This window comes from Atta cephalotes (assembly GCF_000143395.1).
Source record: "Atta cephalotes unplaced genomic scaffold scaffold00016, whole genome shotgun sequence".
NCBI classification, from domain to species: Eukaryota; Metazoa; Arthropoda; class Insecta; order Hymenoptera; family Formicidae; genus Atta; species Atta cephalotes.
In genome coordinates, this window is record NW_012130080.1 from 3,602,563 (window position 1) to 3,622,315 (window position 19,753).

Consider the following 19,753-nt stretch of genomic DNA (forward strand, 5'->3'; position numbering starts at 1 on the left):
TATACTTTACCTTAAAAAACCGTTTAAAAAAGTTAAAACGTTAATTACTTATTACGTATACTACTATATNTNTNTATATATATATATATATATATATATATATATATATATATTTTTTTTTTTGCTTCAAATGTGAGATTACAAGAACCAAACAGATAAAAGAAGTTGATCCATGTGGCTGAAATAGATTTATAAGATCTGGGTCTCTATTCTTGAAAAGAAACATGTATGAAAAACTAGGGAATTTAACAAATCTATCCACAAGTTAATAAGAAAATAAAAAATTGGGCCTTTAAGTATAATAAGTGTACACAATTCAGCCACAAAGAGTAGACCTATAGATTTATATGGAGTCACCTAACCTCACTTGCAAATCACTGCTTATTTATCGCCCACGCTACGGTCAATCTTACTGAATAAAAATATCTGCGTAGCGAATTTGATTCATCATCTAGACACAAAGTTCTTGTGTTCGATGCAAAGTTTGTGAGAATTATCTGTAACCCACGTGTATTTGAGTCTTACCATTTTCGAGGGATGTACAAGTCGACTAGGTTACCCAAATCGTTCTCCATTTTTCTTTACAGCTGCAATAACACTGTAAAATAGTAGATTAATGTGCTATTTAGGCAAGCAGAATGCGGCAGCATTAATTTTTTTAGTAAATACTTGTCATACTTACAATTTGCACGTCGATCGCTCAAAAAGGTTGCGGAATGAAAGAATGAAAGGAGGATTAGAATGGAATGTGGAATTAATGGATATGGAACGATGGAACATGGATATTTCATTTGTGCGTACGATAAATTTTTCAAGCCTGTTGATTGATTATAAGATAGATTGATCCGAGAACTTCTCTGTCCTGCACACATTTGTCGTACGACAAAAACGCACAAATGAAATAGTATCTGAACTCTGCGACTGTGTGCATCAAATAGAAATAATCTGAAGTCTGGGGCTCGATTATGTATTTCGAAATGAGGTGAAAATTATAAAAGTGAGCAATGATTACTAGATATTGATCAATTAAATTATGAATATTCTAGTGATGGATGGATATTAATATTTTTCTACTTATTAATATTCTTCTACTTATGAATATTCTAGAATTTGTTCATTTTTGTAATTTTCACCTCACTTCAAGATACACAATCGACTTCCTAAACAATCTGTTCCTTGTTAACCGTTTTGTTGCACTTTCTGTATTTATAAAGAAGCGCACAAATGCGCAATGATAATACATTTTTCGAATAAATATTTATCACTATAGTTTTATTAATTTTATCATGAAATTTTTATTTTACTAAAAAATTAATTTATCTATACACAAATCGTAATTACATTCAAAGAGAGGAAGGAACATATCGATTTTAATTAAATATATATATAATCCATCTTACTATATTTTGAAAGTTATTAAATTAATTATCTCGCATTCTGTTATTTGAATCTCTAATCAAATTTGAAATTCATCAATACTTATATGCAGTATATGTATATTATAGATCTACTATATATCTACTATATGTTGCTGGTACTTTTTACACTCATCAGAATCTCCGCTTTCTTTTTTCAAATATCTATTTAATCTCGTTTTAAGTACAAACTTTTTGGGAAATTCAAACAAATAATCTATTATTCGCCATTTCGCCTAAATTCGATACCACGCATGCGCGAGGTGAGACGATCTTGGAAATTATTGTATTCGTGCACTTCCCGTTCTGTCGCAGGCTCGCAGCATACCTCCCCCACCCCTTCTCTTCCCACCCCCCTCCTTCACTCATCCGATACTCTCGCAGCGTCGACACCGTGCGCCCCGTCTATTCACAATTGTTCGCGGCTACGTGCTATATGTTTATGCGCGATTCGTCGACCGACGACTCGATGATGACGCTCACCGGCCGTCGCGCGCGTACAGGCGGAACATCCTGGCGAGAGCGGTGCTTCAAAACGAGCCACGTTTAGTGGCTCGCGTTCAGTAGCGAAGCGCGCTTCGCGCTGGATGGATCGACGGTGATTGTATGTTGCATGAACGCTCGCTCGTCGGCGACGGGACGTGCGATGCGCTTCGGCAGGACTGAACGAATAATTGATCGGGATACGCACGGCAGAGGTTCAACATGTCCATGAAGGTGAGTGCACGGAGAAACGCCGAGATTCAGCGCGGATGTATCCTCCCCCGCGAGAGATGTTCCTCCCTCAATCTCCCTGGACGTTTGTCTTTTGTTCCTTTAGATTCAATAAACTTTAGAGTGATTTTGGGACACTCGTGTTCTTCTACATTGCTGTAATGTGATAATTTTGTAGCTATAGAACAATCTTGTTGTTAGAAGACAAATCAAATAACACGCTTCGTCATTGTCCTTTTCATATTGTTCGAAATTAAGAGCAGCTTTTTTTGGAAAGTGAATTTGAGATTTGGTAATTGATATTTTTTATTGTTTGAGACATTCGTTCTCTTGGCGATTTGCGTATAAAACAAATGATAATATTATTTATTAATTTATAAATATTTACTAATTTATTTACTTATTTAATTTGCTCAATCAAATTCGCTGTCTTGTGAACAGGATCTTTGCGGCCCGTGTCAAATTATTATTATTAAATTTAACTTGATAATAAATTGTATTCGACATAATGCGTTGCGATTTATTTATAATTCATCGAGTACAAATCTACACAATAATCAATAAGCTATATTTTTATCTATAAACTACTTCAAGTATATCTTTGATTCATGTTAAACCAATTAGATGAAATTGAAAAAATATGCATAAATATTTGATCTTCACTTATTTATGAGAAATAATTGTATAGATCGCAAAGACTTAATAATATTTATTATAGTTGTATTCCAAAATTCATTTTCAGTGTCTAAAAAATTTAGGATTGGGAAAATTGTTTTATAAAAGATAACTGATAAATAATTGCATTGAGAAAAATGTCCTAACTCTACACTGAAAAAAAATATAGTCAATTTATAATATAATAAATATTTTGTTGAATACTACCAACTAAATATTTATTAAATATAAAGATATATTTATTTGATATAAGAAATGTTAATTTGATTTAACAATCATTTTTTTATTGAACAAATATTTACTTACTGTAAGTAAATGTAAGTAAATTTAATTGGCAGTATCGAACTAAATATTTATTAAAATTAACTATATTTTTTCTCAGAGTAAATAATATTTCTTGAATAATATTAAGTAAATATTTATTTGCAATAAGGAAATGTTTAATCCTATTCAAGAAAATATTAAATTTAGGATTTTTTTTCAGTGTGTGAAAATCTGTAATGCACATAACTAATGTAAACTATCAGTATTTTCAGCACTGACAATGAATTTTGGAACATCGTTTACGATGTGAAGCTTTCTGTATTTTCATTTATTCGCAGATGTTTTATCGTTGCTGTGCTTTTAATCTTCGACGAGTCAATTGTCTTCTCTTCCGAGAGATCGAAAAAAGCACAGCTCTTATATCTCTTGATATATTATTTTTTTCCTTTCAACTGTTGAGAGTCGCGACGATTTGCGTATCTAACAAATGAAAAACTGAAGGTCGCGTATTAAAAGCGCGACAAGAAATACACACGTCTTATCTCTATATATCGCTTGTTATTTCTAGTTCGCAACGAATAGGTGCACACCTGCACGAGCACGATTAAAAACCGAAAGGCGAAGAGCTTTATCGTGCCTGCTGATTCGGACATTTCCGTAGAAAACTGACCGCGAAGATATGACGGTCGATTGTCTGATAGTTTTTTTATTTGGAGATCGATTGTGAATTTTGAAAGGAGGTAAAAATTACAAAAGTGAGCAAATTTACTAAAATATTTATAATTTCATTCATATAAGAAAATCAGCTAACATTGCACATAATAAGCACAGCTGAATTTAATTTGCAAATTTCTGATTAGTGACTATAGTGATAATATATTATCTTTTAAAATTGAGGCCAATTTTTGATTGGTCATAAATGTCGTCGTTACTTTAAACAACTGCGCATTGAAATTGGTTCACTTGGTCTTATCATGATTTCGTCGACTGTATTTAGCAGAAAAAGCAGTTTTGCAACTGTTGTAAGATTTTTAACATGAATGACCTTGCTGTTAGTTCTTCATTGGATTTAAATATGTCACGCTCATATTCAGAAAGAATTTTACAATAATTGCAAAGCTACTGAACGTTTGATTTAATCCTAGTAAATTTGTTCAAATTCAAATTATAAAAGTCTACGAATAAATCGATTTATCAAATAAAAGGAGCATAAAAACTAATGCTAGTTCTTCTTGCGAAAAATTATTCTATTATCTAAGTATTAAAATATATACCTATATAATTTAAAATACAAACATTTCGACCTCTATTATTAGGTTATTCTCAGTGTTTAGAATAACAAACGTGTGCATGAAAAAAACATTAAAAAAAATTTGTTCACTTTTTGTAATTGTCACCTTATTTTAAGATACATAATTGATTGAATTGACCCCATAGAATCTAGAACGAGCTGGAATACGCGGCGCTGTGCGGTAATAATCCGTTGACAATTGTAATCGCGTAATTATCACAATTTCAACGTACTTGAGTTTATGCACTGTAAACAGACATTATCAGCGTGATATTGTTCGTAACACGCATTACATAATATCGAACAGTATGTAGAGTCGGCTCTAGAGCCGATCGCGTTGCCGACGTCGGCGAGGCATGCTTAATAGCTTGTTCATCATATTTTCCCTATCTGCGTTACGTAAGATTTTTTACACCAGATTGCTCAGATCAGACTATTAAAACTGGTTGATAAATCCGCGATGATCGAGAAATCTGCGACACAGCCTCTTGCTGTAATTTATTTTTCGACGTATATAGAACTAATGAATATAACAATTTAATTACATGTGTATAATTTTTATGTTATGTTTGAACGATAAATATTCAAGAAAGGCTTTTATTTATAATTTTTGATTTTCTTAACTAAAGTATGAAAAATCGGTATTGTAATACTTGTTAAATAGGCAGTTTCATAATAATTAATAATGACAATATAATATTTGAAGTTTTAATATTAGAACATCATAACGTTAAATATAAATGTAAGTATATCTAGAAGAAAAGACGCAAATAGTGACATGAGTGTTATTCTTGGTAGACGCATCATTTTGATATTTTAATTAAAGCTTTAATTGTCGGCCATGCGCGCTAATTACGGTCGAGGTTGCGGAAAAAAGTGCAGCTCCGCGAAAGCCGTGTTTAGAAATTATTGCCGCTGAACACATCTATTCGATACAAAGATGTGAAATTTTGAGACACACAATAAAGTAGGCACATGTATTAATTTGAATTTCAAAACTGATTTAACTGATGATTACGAATTCATAATAAAACATGAAATAATTTTACTTAATAACTCATTTTTGAACAGGTTATATATTTTCTCTCAAAATTGATGCGCTCCGAATACAATTATGATATTATGTTTAAATTATACATTTATAAATTATTATAGAATACAATTAGAATATCTTTATATCGAGTGAAGAAAATTTGGATAAAAAACAGTTAGCAGTTTAATGTATGCGAAATTTGAACAATCTAATAATTTCACCTCTTACAAGTAGATGTAATGATCAGTGCTGAATATTTTAGGGATTATATTATTTAATCTTATACTTTGGAATTTTATAACACAAAAATTATCTTTTAATAAGTTTTATAATTATATTCAATAACTTTCTAATAATTTTTGTAATAATTTTTGTAATTATTTAAATATTTATTAATAATTATCCTTTAACGCAAAAATTACAAGGCTAAAACTTTCGTTGATACGAGATTTATTTCTCGTGTTCTACATATTCGAAAGAGACATTCCTTGCTGTGCTACAGACTCGCCGCAAAATCCTGTAATAAGATTTTTCCGCACCATTGAACATACAGCCCGACGTGTTTTGCAATTTTACGTTTGCGATCCGTGACGAATTTCTAGAATCAGTAAACTACAGGCTAACGGGTACAAAGTTACAGATATCGGGGGCCTACAATCCTATTTTTCTTTCTTGTCTGTGAAATCTTTCGAAATATTTCGAAGTGCGAGTTCCATTCAAACATAAATCCGCAGGAACGATGCGTCGAGGACACAGACGTGTATTCCTCGAGAAATCATTCGGAATGTTTTCTCTTTTCATGCAAGAACGTGTTTGCACCGCAAGTCGGATCACTCCATAAACACTCGAAAGCGAAGGTCGACGTATTATTTCGATCATCATCGCGATGAAAGACCGACTGAAGTACTCACGCTGGATAACATTTGCGCCGATGAGTTCACCGTTAGAAATCATAAACGAGAGAAATAAAAACCGCCGGATCTACGATCCCGAGAAATATCGATCCCAATGACAACCTCGAACATGAGATTATGGAGAGAACTTCTTTATGGAAGCGCTAAAAATATTTAACGAGCTTTTAGATGATTCCAACAATCTGACGAGCTCACTCATATATTCAGTTACATTCATATTCCATTACATGGCTCATATATTCGAATTCCGATATAGAAATGTTTTTCCATTATTTACATTTAAAAAAACTTGGATATATGTATATGAAAATATTCTTCGATGAGCAATAGTTGAAGAGCCCCTCAACACAACTTTATTTTATAATAATTTGAATATTATTTTATATTTTTTATTGTATTATATTAATATCGAAATTGATTGATTTTATATGTATAAAAACATTTAAAATTAACACAATTAAAAAAGAAGTCAAATTCTCTAAAAATCTAAAAAGATTGTAAAAAATTGGGACTATTCAAAATTAATCAAATTTAATTTTTATAGTTTCAGAATCTTTTTGTCATTTATTAATATATGTAACTTTTGTAATTAATTTCCACTGTAAAAAGATTTTTAAAGTAAAAAAAATTTGAAAAATGTATATTTCCCTATTTTCCTGTATCGAAACCTTCCAATTTTATATGTCATGATTTTAATTCCAATTATATTTCTTTTATAATTTCAATTATAATTCCAATAAATGTTTGGGACGTAAAAAAATTTTTGTTTTTAACATTTTCTTACGTCGCTCCGATCCGTAATCATGATTTAATCAAGAAATTAGAAATTAGCGTTTTATTAACTTGTTCTTGAACCTTTGGTTCTCGCTTTTTCAGAAAGAGTCGCCTTGGGACGTGGAGCTGCATCTGGCGGCGGCACGCGGGGACGCCAAGCGTCTTCGTGTTTTATTAGATTCTGGACGCGTTCACGTTGATTGCAAAGACAAGGTCAGTACCGTGCAATACCCTCAGTTTCCAAAGTAAGATCTCGTTATCGTAGACATTTCTCAGACACGATTTTTCAAACGATTGGGAGACCTTCGCGGCAACTGAATATTAACTGAATATTCACTTCGTGAGAATTTGGAATAAAAAGAAAATGTTTCGATTTACACGAACATCATAATATTAATCTGTGCTTTCCTGAAATACGATATTCAATTAGATCAGTTTTATCAGCTGAAATCAGTTCATTCAGTCGGTTCATCACAGCTCAAGACAATAAGATTATCGCGTGAGATTGCTGTCGGAAATCGATTAAGCAGGAACTCACGTTTCTGATTACAATAGTCTCGCGATAGATCAACGATATCTCAGCAAAAACGCGATTTACCGGCTATTTTCTCTCCTCGCTGTCGACTCATTATGCAAATGATAAGGAGCGAGCAGCACGTAACGTTACTCTTCTCTGCGCGTCTTGAAAGTGGTTTATTAGATCAACGCGGACACTAATTGTACTACTTTTCGACTTGGGGAAACCGAACACGTTTTATCGACGTCTATATTTTTGCAAACTCATCTACGTGGAATTGTGTCAGTGTCAAGGTTGAATCAAATCACCATATGTTTGTTTAGTCAACAAGGAAATTAATTAATAATACTTCCTGTCTTTCTTTTTTATTAGAAATACCGATCAACATTTTGCGAAACTTTGTATTGTCAATATTTTTAGACATTGAGTGACACAAATCGACACAAGTGTCGTACTATCATTGTTACTCTTTAAATAAAGAAAAATAGAACGATATTTGTATCGACTTATGTCACTAAATGGAAAACATCTATTGATAGATAGCAATTTTATGCACAAATTGTTACTTTTTATCAGGATACTGTGACTATATTTGCATATGTACAGTTTTAATATACAAAATAATTAAAGTTTTATATTTTCCTTAATCGTTGTAGATTAGATTTTTAAATTATAAAAAGATAAAGTGTTCGTAACAATGCATACATGTAAATTCTTTGCTTGGGACAGTTTGACCCATATGTGGCAAACTGGAATTAATACAAGTGTGTTAATTGCACTAGTGGTCTTCTAATCATTAGAACATTTAGCGCGAATCTTAATAACTCATAAGAGGATTGATTAGAAAATATTCACCGGCATACATTCGTCGACGTTTGGCGTTCACCGGCGGGAAAGTTTCGCGTCTAATTAAATTGTCGGAGCGAAGTTTTGCAAACGAGGTCGATTTTCTTTCAGGACGGCACGACACCTTTGATATTAGCCGCCGCTGGTGGCCACATGGATGCCGTGACCGAGCTGTTGCATCAAGGGGCGGATCCCAATGCCAAAAGGCTGGTAAGTTCTGACCCTGTGTCAAAGATCAAGTGTATCCGTAAATGAATGATATCCTTGTGGAATGAATGAAAACCTAATGGTAATAACAGAGATAACTCGTACGCGCCCACGTTAATTAAATGGCTAAAATCCTTAGGATATTACAATATTAGCGTATTATAAGACGTTAAATTAGAAAATAGTCTTTGCTTTTATTTATATATATATATTGGAGAGAAGTAATACTTAAGTATATATATGTACAATAGATCAATTTGACATTTGTTAATTTTTCAATTTTCACTTGCTCGCAAGGCAATTATAAGTAAGAAAGTTATTGGATTTTTATCTCTGCGTCTTACAGTTTATCTCTTACTAATAACGAGCTCGTGTAAGGTCGATCAATGAGATAAGCGATATTTTGAGAATTTTTTTATAAAGCGAATTCGAATGTACTGATACTCACTGCTGCATATTAAAATTGTTGTACATTGATTTAATTTGAATATAAAAGTTAAATGTGAATATTTTAAATTATAAAATATGTATTTTATCTAACAGCATAATAAAGTATATTGAAGATTTCGCAATTTGTTCCCTTTCTATACGGAAAAAATAAAGTATTTTTGCTGAAGTATCTAAAAATTTAACTAAATAATGAAAATAATTACTGAATACAATTTTGTTGACCACCTAAATAATTACGTAGCAACCTCAAGCATGAGCAATGTTGCAAAAAGTTTTAACATTCTAGTTAGAGTACTCTATATAATTATTTTCAGATCTGTCTCTAGCTAAATTTTTAAATATTTTAACAAAACATTTTTACATGTTTACATGAGTTATCTACGACAATTTTGATGCGTACTATTGCACATTGAGTGCGTCCAATCGAATTCGCTATTACTTCGTGAACGAACTTATCATTATCTACGAAAATATCATCGAGAAACGTAGCGTGTAACTTAACTCTTTTTAATCGTCACACAAAATATCGTTTATAATTGTAACCACGATCGTAAAACAGTTATAACGAAGTATGAATAATACATTAATTATATGTATGTAATTATTGTTTTATTTTTTTTTTCTATACGTATGTTATTACATTTAATTCTCAGAAAGAAGGTAGAAAAATGTATTATTATACGTCTTCAGAATTGTGCGTTTTTTATTTATTCTCTTTTAGATATTAACATTAATAGCCGTGATAAAACTGGCATCGAGTATTACAGTCGTAAGACTATCTACCGATTGCAATTTAATTGCCGCCATAAAATAGATCTCAATTATTTAATTATGTTCGATTAAAAGATATGTAATAAAGGGATATGTAATAGAGAGATGCGGAATGTATCATAATAGTTACTTCGTAATAATAGTTTCAGGAAACGTTCCGATCAATCTTAAAATAGTTTTCCCGCAATGAAGACATTATTTTCCATGATTTCTTAAATATTTTATAATATATATATATATATATATATATATATTCTAATAACCGCCAGTTTCATGACATTAATAATTTATTAATGTAGAATTTGATAACCAAATAAGATTCTTATTTTATATTCTTAAAATCTTAATTTATAAAAAGCTTCGTTTTTAATCCATTTTCAATCGTTTATATTTAAAAAGTGTATTTCTAAAAGAAAAAATGAGTTTTCACATTTATCGGAGATTTCATAAAACGATTTTGACTTGGCGACCTTATTATGAATTCTATCTTTAGATGCTTCGTTTCAAGTATTATGATATCTTGAAATAGAATTTTTGAAAACTTCCTGGAGCATCGTCTTGCAACGTGTCATTTTTAAAACGCTGCATGTCTCAGCGAGACATAAAAAGCCTATCGTGTGGCATGTCACGCGGTGCACCAGGAAGCTGTCGGGCATCCCTTTTTTAAGTGCCTCAAGAGGATTTATCATCATGCCCACGCTTCCCTCTTTCTTCCTCGGTGTCTCGTGTCATCTAGAATTGCGGCATTGTATGCAAATTGATGACAAGATTGCCAGAGTTGGATAAACTGATGTTCTGTTACATGTCTTGAAAAATGAAAAAACAAAATTTGAAGAGAGTAAAAATCATGATGAAGTTGATTCCTTCTAATATTAATATTATTAATAATTTTTGTTTTAATTATTAATACTTTTCAAGATGCTTCTTGTTAGCATCGTTATAAATTGATAATTATTAATGTGAGATACTAATATTTGTGTTTCAAATATGAATTGGCATGCAGTTTATATAACTGAAAAATGTAAAAATTTGAATATGAATATTTCAGAAGTCACATAGTTTCGATTCTTTCCATCTTACTTTTTATATAATAAAAAATTGAACATATATCAATTAAAAAAAATGATTGGCAAAATATGTTCGAAATAATTGCCAATTTTCTGACGGATATGATTAGAAACAAGAGAAAAAGAGAGAAAGATGTGTTACACGATGAGTAAACGTGTTCGGAAATAGGAATGTGTAACATTCGACAATCGAGCTGATCATACAATAGTGCTCTTCCTCCAAGATTGAACGTAAATGATGATGGCGTCACGTTCAGCGCAAAATTACGCAAACCTTTATAAAGAACCCGTTAAATGCGTTCGTCATCTTACGCAATCGACAGATTCAGAATCATTTTCATGGACTGGAAAATACGATTCTCTTTAAATTAATACCTCAAGATCACGAGACCGTTACTTACGGGGATAATTGTATCTCATCATTTCGCTTTCCATATCAATTTATCGGTACGCGTAGCAATCGATTAATAAATCCCCAAGTAATCGTGATTGTCGCGTAAAGCGATAATTTTAAGGAGGAAAACTCGTATATTTCTCCTCAAATCTATAGATAAACCACACTGATGGCATTTTAGAGCCGCATGGATTTTGAACTGGTGACCTGATGGAAATTTAACGACTTGAATAAATATCACGAGGTGAGAAATGAATTGCACGAGAGAAAAACGAGAAAGACTGGTACAATATTTCAAGGTTGCCTGAGAATACCGTGAGCTTGTGCCATAACATTCGTGCGTGCAAGTTCGCGTGATTTTAATGTGCCTCTTAATAGCGGAATACCTGTGCAAAACACGCAACGACGGTAACGTGGAAGTTCAGGAATTATCGCTGACACAGTATGTCTATTTAAACTTGTTATTCATATTATCGCAGGTATCATCATATATAGGTACGTAGGAAAATCGCACGTGGCATGATAGCTAGATGTTCGTTTATAGAAACATTAGTAAGTGTAGGATATAGATAATATTTTTTATTTCTTCTCTTTAAGTTCGTGCTGAAAGGAAATGTGTTTTTATAATTCTTTTATCTATTTATAAATAGATTGTTGAATTTATCAAGAAAGCACTGCTATCAATTCAACATCAAGTATTACTATTTTCCAACGAACTCATTATAACTCATTAACACAGATCTATCATTTTTTTTCATAAACTCCGATGTTAATTACTTGGTCTTGATTTTCAATGTGATATAACACACAAATCTTGAACGCGGAAATAAGAATTTAAAAGAGACGAGATTTTTTTCTCAATAGATAGTATCGTCTAAAAATTCTATCTGTGATTATCGATCGTCTAAAAATGGACAACGTCGACGAGGGTGAATGACTCTTGTCGGGTCATCCTGACTCAGCCTCCGATAAATTAGATCTTATATAGCTGCGACATTCTCGTCACAGAATGAACATTAATTGGAGTGACAGCTTCAATTAAGTTTATTCAATGCAAATCTATTTCTATTTAATACAATACATACATAAAAGTATCGCGTGCTTATTCGTTGCTAATTATCATTTGACCGTTTTTTTCAGTTAATTAAAATCAACTCCGTGCGCTTGCCAAACAAAAATAACTGACCTTTTGTTGTCCCATTCGGGACCGATGTTCAATCGGGATTTGCATCCGTAAGTGTAATACCGCTATGCACGTGCCTGATCCAGACATCTCTGGATTACAATCAGATCTTCAATTCATATCCTCAATTCAATTAACCTTTTTGTCTCTTCATCGATCGATATTAAGATATTAAATTTCTGTCAATATTTCGCAAACGTTTACATTATTCGTACGAAATTCATGAAAACATAGATTTTATGATTAGAAAGAACTAAAGAGATAATTTTGCTCTCAGTACATATTTATTTACAAAATTGTATTTAATTAAGACATTTGTCGTTCGTAACACTCGAAGATTTTTCACGTCTAGCGAAATAAACGAATTTTTTCTGAAAAATGCCTCTATTTGGATCCAGTTCGAGATCTGCTCAGATTGCTTCCTTGGTAGTCTCTGGTGAATACGTGTCGGGCATTTGATCTTGTTGGGCAGATCGGATTTCTGTTCGTGTTTCCTTATGTGCATGATCATACTGAGAGCGAAGCAAATGGATCGATAGCAGTGTGGGCCATACGTGACAGGTTGATCGTTACATTATAGAATTTCTGCGGTTTGATAATGGATAGGTATAGATATTATGTCCTCGCTTCGTTCGCCACGCATCGCGGCACACGTAACTCCATGGCGTGTTCATCAGCAGAGAGATACGCTGCAAGTTGCAAAAAAGAGAATAAGGTTCGCCACGTATTGTAAATGAGGAAGAGCGGAATTAAAAAAAAAGAGGAAGAAAAAAGAAGGAGGAAGCAGAACGATCGAAAACGGAAGCGTAAAGTTTCCGGTCTTTTACGTCATCTCTTTTCCCCGGAAGTAATATCGAAGAATTAATTTGCGTTATAAGAAGATATGATCGCGTCAGGGTGTGGAACGACGGGATACATAATGGATAAAAGTACGAGTTCGCCGTTCCCTTGACTAGAGCTTTTATGGCAGTGAAAGTGCATTTTACTTGTATCGGGTTCAATGAATTGCTCGCTTTAACGTTACACTGTTAAATAATATCAAATTATATTCAATTTTATTTTTAATCATTTCTTTAGGTCACCACTGCTCGTACTCAATATGTCGTTAATTTAACTAAAACAATAAACAATTTAACTCAAGAAAATTATTAAATTTGACTTAAATTTAATTTATTATAAGTAAATTAAATTTAATTTAATAATTGTTTTACTAAGTGCATGCTTTAATGTAGATATTTATTTTTTAATGTAATTGTATATTTTGAAATTAACTTACAGAAATAAATTGATTTACATTTTGATATATGGAAGCAAAAAATGAAATAAAATTTTTAATTCAAATATGAAGGAAAGTTTTAAAATAATTCACGCGATTGAGAAGTCAATATATTTATAATTAAGAATTAAATCAGGAATTAAATTTGTAAAAATGAAATATCGAGAATGAAAACAAACTGTCAGTTGCGCGCAGTTTGTATCTTCTTCTTTCTAAAATTTGTATATTCTTTCTAAAGATTTTGATAGTACTATAGAAGTCTTTTATCTCATTACAATTCTTCAGACATGTCATTCTTGAAAGGACTTGCAAAGAGATCTCTAACAATAAGAGAGAGAGAGAGAGAGAAAGAGAAAGATTGTTCCACGCGACGAGGAATTTGAAAGTATAATTTGCAATATTATGGTAAATGTACTATAAAAAATTCCGCAATCTCTTAAGTATTTGCGTTGTATGCGTCAGAAAGAGAATGGTTCAATTTTCTTTCTTGGGTCGCTTCTTGGAAGCGTGTCGAAACATTTACGTCGCAACATTTACTTTAAAGAGCACCATACGAATTTGGCAATTTACTAACATTTCGTTCTAACTGGCTTCTCCCAATTTGCCTTTTACGACTCTTTCCCATTAGGATAGAAATCGCCCGACAGTTCAGAAAAATTTATCTTCCCGCGTGAAAGCGTAACACTGAATTCTAATTGTCTCGTCGTAGGCTAAAGAGCTGTATCTCGTAACTAATGGCCAGAAACTACAATCGACAAAAGTTTCGGAAATTTACGCGATTCAAGCACAAGTGTTCCGGATAGTCACGTTTTAATGTGAGATATTATCTTAATCAGGTGAAGGACATACATTGTATTGTAAAATACGGCGCTAGAATATATGTTGCTAGAAATCGATAGTTTGCGGCTGCCAAGTTTCAGTACTAGTACAGTAATGATAGTTTTATTAATAAATATTTTAAACACTGAGATGAGATAATCTTTTACAATGATACTGGATTGAAAATAGTCGGTTGATGCTGTGAAAAAAAAATTATACACTTTTAGTAGATTATTATATAAATTAATAAATGTAAAAAAATTAATTAGCAATAGATTAATTGATATTTTAGTAATTTGGTATGACGATATTTAATGTTAAATAGGAAAAATAAATAGGAAAATTCCTGAATCTTGCAATAATAATTTCTCATTTTTCTCTTTCGCCAGAAGAGATTCGATTTGACATTTGCTCGAAATATCAAGGCCGCTCCGTGCGACCGGTTCTCGCCGCTAAAGTTTACCGTTAAGCATGACATATCGTAGCTCCTCGTGTTATATAGAGAGATATACGTATAGGTGCAAACGATGGAAGAAAGTTGGGTGTATTTCTAAGTGAATCGTACAGAGAAGTTTGTATCCGAATGGCTGTCGCATTCTAAAGGAAATCGACGTTTCTCTTTCACATCGGCCAATAAAATATCATTCGACATTATTATTAATGACGCAGTCGACACAATTGCCGACTATATGTCCGCATATTACGTCGATTTATCGTAGATATAAATTACAGATGGGTCGCGAGACGTACGTGACATTTACATATCATTAAATGCCAACTGACGTCAAATTTTCTGTGCATTTCTAACGCATGTGTTGTTGCACTGCGATACGTACTTTGCATGATGAAATTATTGCGCATAAAAATTTAAAACGTTGCGAAAAAATAACTCAAAAAATCCCTTCGTCCTTTTTATTAGAAGAGGAAAAACTATTTATCATTTTTTTCAATTCTATTTTTAATTTCATGAATCTTCTATTTCATCAGAATTTGTTTTTTAAATAATGCAGATATTTAATATTTAATGTTTGAAGACAGTTTAAATGTTATTTAGGCAGGCAGATCTAGAAGTTGGATTTTCTCTTCTCGATAAAACATATATCTATTCTCGCCTTCTTTCATCATCTCAAAGTACTTATCTCTCCTGTATAGAAACTGTTACATTTTACATATCACGAAGAGTTTTCCCTCGTGTATTTCACTTTAAACTTTGTGGATGTTCGGGATGATCCGTTTATCTTGAGCGTCTTTCGAAAGAGAAAGAATATTTCTCAGACAGTTAGTTATTTAATATATTCATGAGTGAAAAATGTCATGTTTGATTTAATAATATTTTCTTGTGAATTTTATATAATTTCGAATTCAAACTTCCAGTTCAATCCGTACACATATGATAATGTTTGCATTTGTCTTGTCTCTTTTACAGACCGGGACAACGGCTTTATTCTTCGCCGCCCAGGGCGGATACATGGACATCGCGGGTTTGCTTTTGGAGCATGGCGCAATCGTGGATTCATGCAGCATAGTAAGTAGAGAGGCTGAGGAGATCTTAGCGCGTGGTGCGTAACCCGATCTCGCTACTCTTTAACTCTCTAAATCTGAATCAGTGAATAATCACTAATTAACCAGTAGCATACTTGGTACTGATAATCAGTGAAGTTCAATTAGAAAAGGAAGAATGTTTGAGCATTATATAAAATACTGATATTTTCATTCAATCTTCCAATATTATATTCATTGAATTTAAGCACTAAAACAAGGTTAATTAGATCACATAATAAAGATTAGCTAGATTAGGGATTTCACATTTAATTCACTAATTACCAGTGGCATACTTGACACTGACATCAGTGATTATTCACTGATTCAAATTTAAAGAGAACGCTAATTGTTTTTTTTTTTGGCTGAACTTTTGCATCAGTTCATCTTTCTTCCTTTTCTCTTCAGGAGGAAAGAAAAGGAAGAAAAATGAATTGGTGCAAAAGTTCAGCCAAAAAGAACAGGCTTAATGTATCCCACGTGGATTTCAGGACGGCGGCACGCCACTCTTCGTCGCATGTCAGTATGGTCATCTGGATGTTGTGGAGGGCTTAATAGAGAGAGGCGCCAGTCCGAATGCTCATATGAAGGTAAAAAAATGCGTTTAAAATGCCGGCTCCAATAAGCTCGCCAATTATAATTCTTAGATCAGTATTCATAATTTATTTTTATCTCGTTTAAGCTCGTTTTAAGTAATGCTTAAAGAAACTAATACAATTCTGTGATTAATTTTATATCTTAAAGCATTTAAGATGTTAAATATAAGAATAAATTATAAATACTAGTTTCAGTATATCTGACTGAAAAAGTTTGAATATAAGGTAAACGTGTGGACTTGCAGACATGTACCTATAATATGTTCGGACATTTACAAAAAAACTTCATTTATTTATATTAATCTCAAATGTTTTTTCAAAAACATAGTATTATATTTAATTGTAATCTTTAAATACAATTAAATTATAGTGTAATAAAAAGAGCATTGGAGATTAATAATAATAATAAATAATAATAATAATAAATTTTTTGTATAAGTATCCGGACATAAATGTCCGGTCACTGTTTATGATGTTTATCTTATGGGAAATCGATTTTATGAATAATATTGAGATTTCTTAATTCAGTTATTTTATTAAACACAAATCTTCAATTTATGAAGATGAAATTACTACTAAAATAATCAATACGCTTCAATCGGAAGAGACATTGCTCAATATATTTAATAACAATGCTACATTAGTATATGAGAAAAAGTTAAGAAATATAGGTGATACTTAGGATGGTGCCACAGCGTTGTTTATTGCTGCCCAAAACGGCCATGTTCGTATTCTGGAAGTCCTCCTGGAGCACGGGGCGAAGACGGACGCGGTAAGAACGGACGGCGCTACACCACTGTGGATCGCATCGCAAATGGGACATGATCATGTCGTCAGAAGGCTGTTGAGAGCCGACGCGAAGGTCGACGCCACGAGACACGTAAGTCTCACGTAGGTCGCATGTCATATAATCGCCGAAAGTGAGCTCTCACTATTGTGCCATTCAGACGGCTTGTCATCGCGAACAATTTCCTTTTGCAGGACGGCGCAACCCCGCTTTTCAAAGCTGCCCACAAAGGTCACACCGCTGTCATCGGCGAATTGCTCAAGTACCGTCCTTCACTCGGCATACTCCCGGTAAGAGTTAGAGAAAAATCAACGAGTTTTAAATATTCCAAAAATATTCGTGTGTGATTTTAAATTTAATTATACAAGTAAAATTCCTGTGTGTCTCCGTGCATTAGTTATATATTTATATTTTTTATACTTACCAAACGAAATTAACAAACGCACATTTCCTGGATTTGATCCTCTTCAATACAGAAGTCTTAGTACAAACTACTGGTACAATAAACCGTTGTATTTGACTTTCGCACTGAAGAGAATCTCAATTTTGTGTTTACTTTAACTTCGTTTGGTAAGTAAAGTAATCTCAATTAGTTACGAATTATATTTATGCATTATAAATTTAAACGTGTTAACATTTGTGGAAACTTACATAGATATTTTATTTGTCTTAGATTTATTCTTGGAATCACAAATATTACTATTTTATTTTATTTCAATTTAGTTTTAAGTTAATTTTAATCTATAATTATAAGTAAATTTTATGTATGTAATTTCTTATGCGCAAGTAACTGTTGGATTTCTTTACGATTTCAGAACGGCGAAAGTGCATTACATGCAGCAGCCTTGACGGGACATATGACAGTTGCGAGGCAGCTCGTAGGAGCGGGGGCTGATCCTTTACTCGTAAATCAGGAAGGCATCACGCCACTTCAACTGGCTGTCCGACACTCGCAGACGCAAGTTGCCAATTACCTGAGGGATAAAGTGAGAGTGCGAACTGCATCCTGTTAGCGATACTTCCTTTATCTTGATATTACCATATCGAGAATCTCGAGATATTATTCGATGAGCTCGGCTCAATGATCGCAGTATTTTTAAGCAGGATGTAAAGCATAAATGAGATGAAAAAGAGTAGCCTGTTTTTAAAATCGATAGTTTTATTATGATAAAAGAATGTTATATGTGAAGTTTTTTTCATTATTTTATTGTATATTATTATATAAAGAATGTATTTTTTTTAAGAATGCGAAGCATAATGTATATCTTCTTAGTACTGATGAAGAAACCCTTACCGACACTGAAAATAAAATAAAGCTATTCTTTTTCATGTGTTACTCTGTACTACATAAGTGATATTAATAATCACAATAAGCACGCGAAAGATGTGACAATGAAGAGAAATTTAAATTCATGCAGTAATGACAGCGGATACATTAATCAGAGTAAGTTGATTATATTAATAAAGATTGTAAGCAGGAATCCGTCTTTATGGAAGTGATTAGGATCTGTTTGTTTGCATCGTTCTTTTTTACTCCAAAGCCTTTCCTTTAAAGTATTGAAAATAATAAAAACGCACGATTGAAATAAACAGATCCATTATTATGTAGTGTACGTAATCATGATACTATTTTGTTGTAAATTTCGATAAAAATATTTTAATACAGTTTTCTATTGTCAGACATATAAATGACGTTAGAATGTTGTGAACGTCAAAAAATAATCTACTTCATTCTGTTATATTCCACAGTATAACATATACAGCGAATTCGATTGGATTGCACTTAGTACACTGATGCACATTAAAGCCGTCGTACACAAATTAACATAAAGATATACGTTTATTATAAACATGGAAATTGGTTAAATCATGAAATATTCAATACATTTTATCGTGCTGTTAGTTAAAATATGCATCTTATAATTCAAAATATGTACATTTAGTTTTTTTTTACGCTCAGATTAAATCAGTGTACGGCTTTATGCACTAGTATGTCCAATCGAAAATTCCCTAATAGATTTTATAAACTTCATCTCAGCAGTAATTTCATGCGATTACATGCAATGAAAATTTTCATGTACATATATATCAGCAGTCTGTTTACAAAATAATTATATTGATTATTATATAATTAATGAGAAGAACATCAATTAATTTGTTGAAATTAATGAGTTTATAAGACTGATTGATTTGCCTTGAGATAAATATTTTCTTATTGTAG

The 19,753-nt window shown here is 32.3% G+C and overlaps 2 protein-coding genes across 2 annotated transcripts in view; one reads left to right on the forward strand and one right to left on the reverse strand.

Annotated features, from left to right (window-relative positions):
* LOC105618296 (40S ribosomal protein S21) overlaps window positions 1-718 on the reverse strand; it is a 1,336-nt gene extending 618 nt beyond the window's left edge. Inside the window, exons 1-2 of the mRNA XM_012199837.1 lie at window positions 683-718; window positions 526-598 (exon numbers count right to left, since the gene is read on the reverse strand). Of these exons, the coding sequence (XP_012055227.1) occupies window positions 526-575 (50 nt within the window). The 5' untranslated portion in view covers window positions 576-598; window positions 683-718. The remainder of the gene's footprint in view (window positions 1-525; window positions 599-682) is intronic.
* Window positions 719-2,120: 1,402 nt separating this feature from the next.
* LOC105618299 (ankyrin repeat domain-containing protein 29) lies at window positions 2,121-18,545 on the forward strand. Its single transcript, XM_012199840.1, has 8 exons — window positions 2,121-2,132; window positions 7,183-7,293; window positions 8,555-8,653; window positions 16,037-16,135; window positions 16,641-16,739; window positions 17,428-17,625; window positions 17,727-17,822; window positions 18,348-18,545. Exons 1-8 carry the CDS (start codon window positions 2,121-2,123, stop codon window positions 18,543-18,545), a joined length of 912 nt encoding a protein of 303 aa, XP_012055230.1.
* The last annotated feature ends 1,208 nt before the right edge of the window (window positions 18,546-19,753 follow it).

Coding starts and splice junctions, on each gene's coding strand:
- LOC105618299 (XM_012199840.1), top strand. Junction 8,654..16,036: donor ATCCCAATGCCAAAAGGCTG/GTAAGTTCTGAC, acceptor TCTCTTTTACAG/ACCGGGACAACGGCTTTATT. Junction 17,626..17,726: donor AGGTCGACGCCACGAGACAC/GTAAGTCTCACG, acceptor TTCCTTTTGCAG/GACGGCGCAACCCCGCTTTT.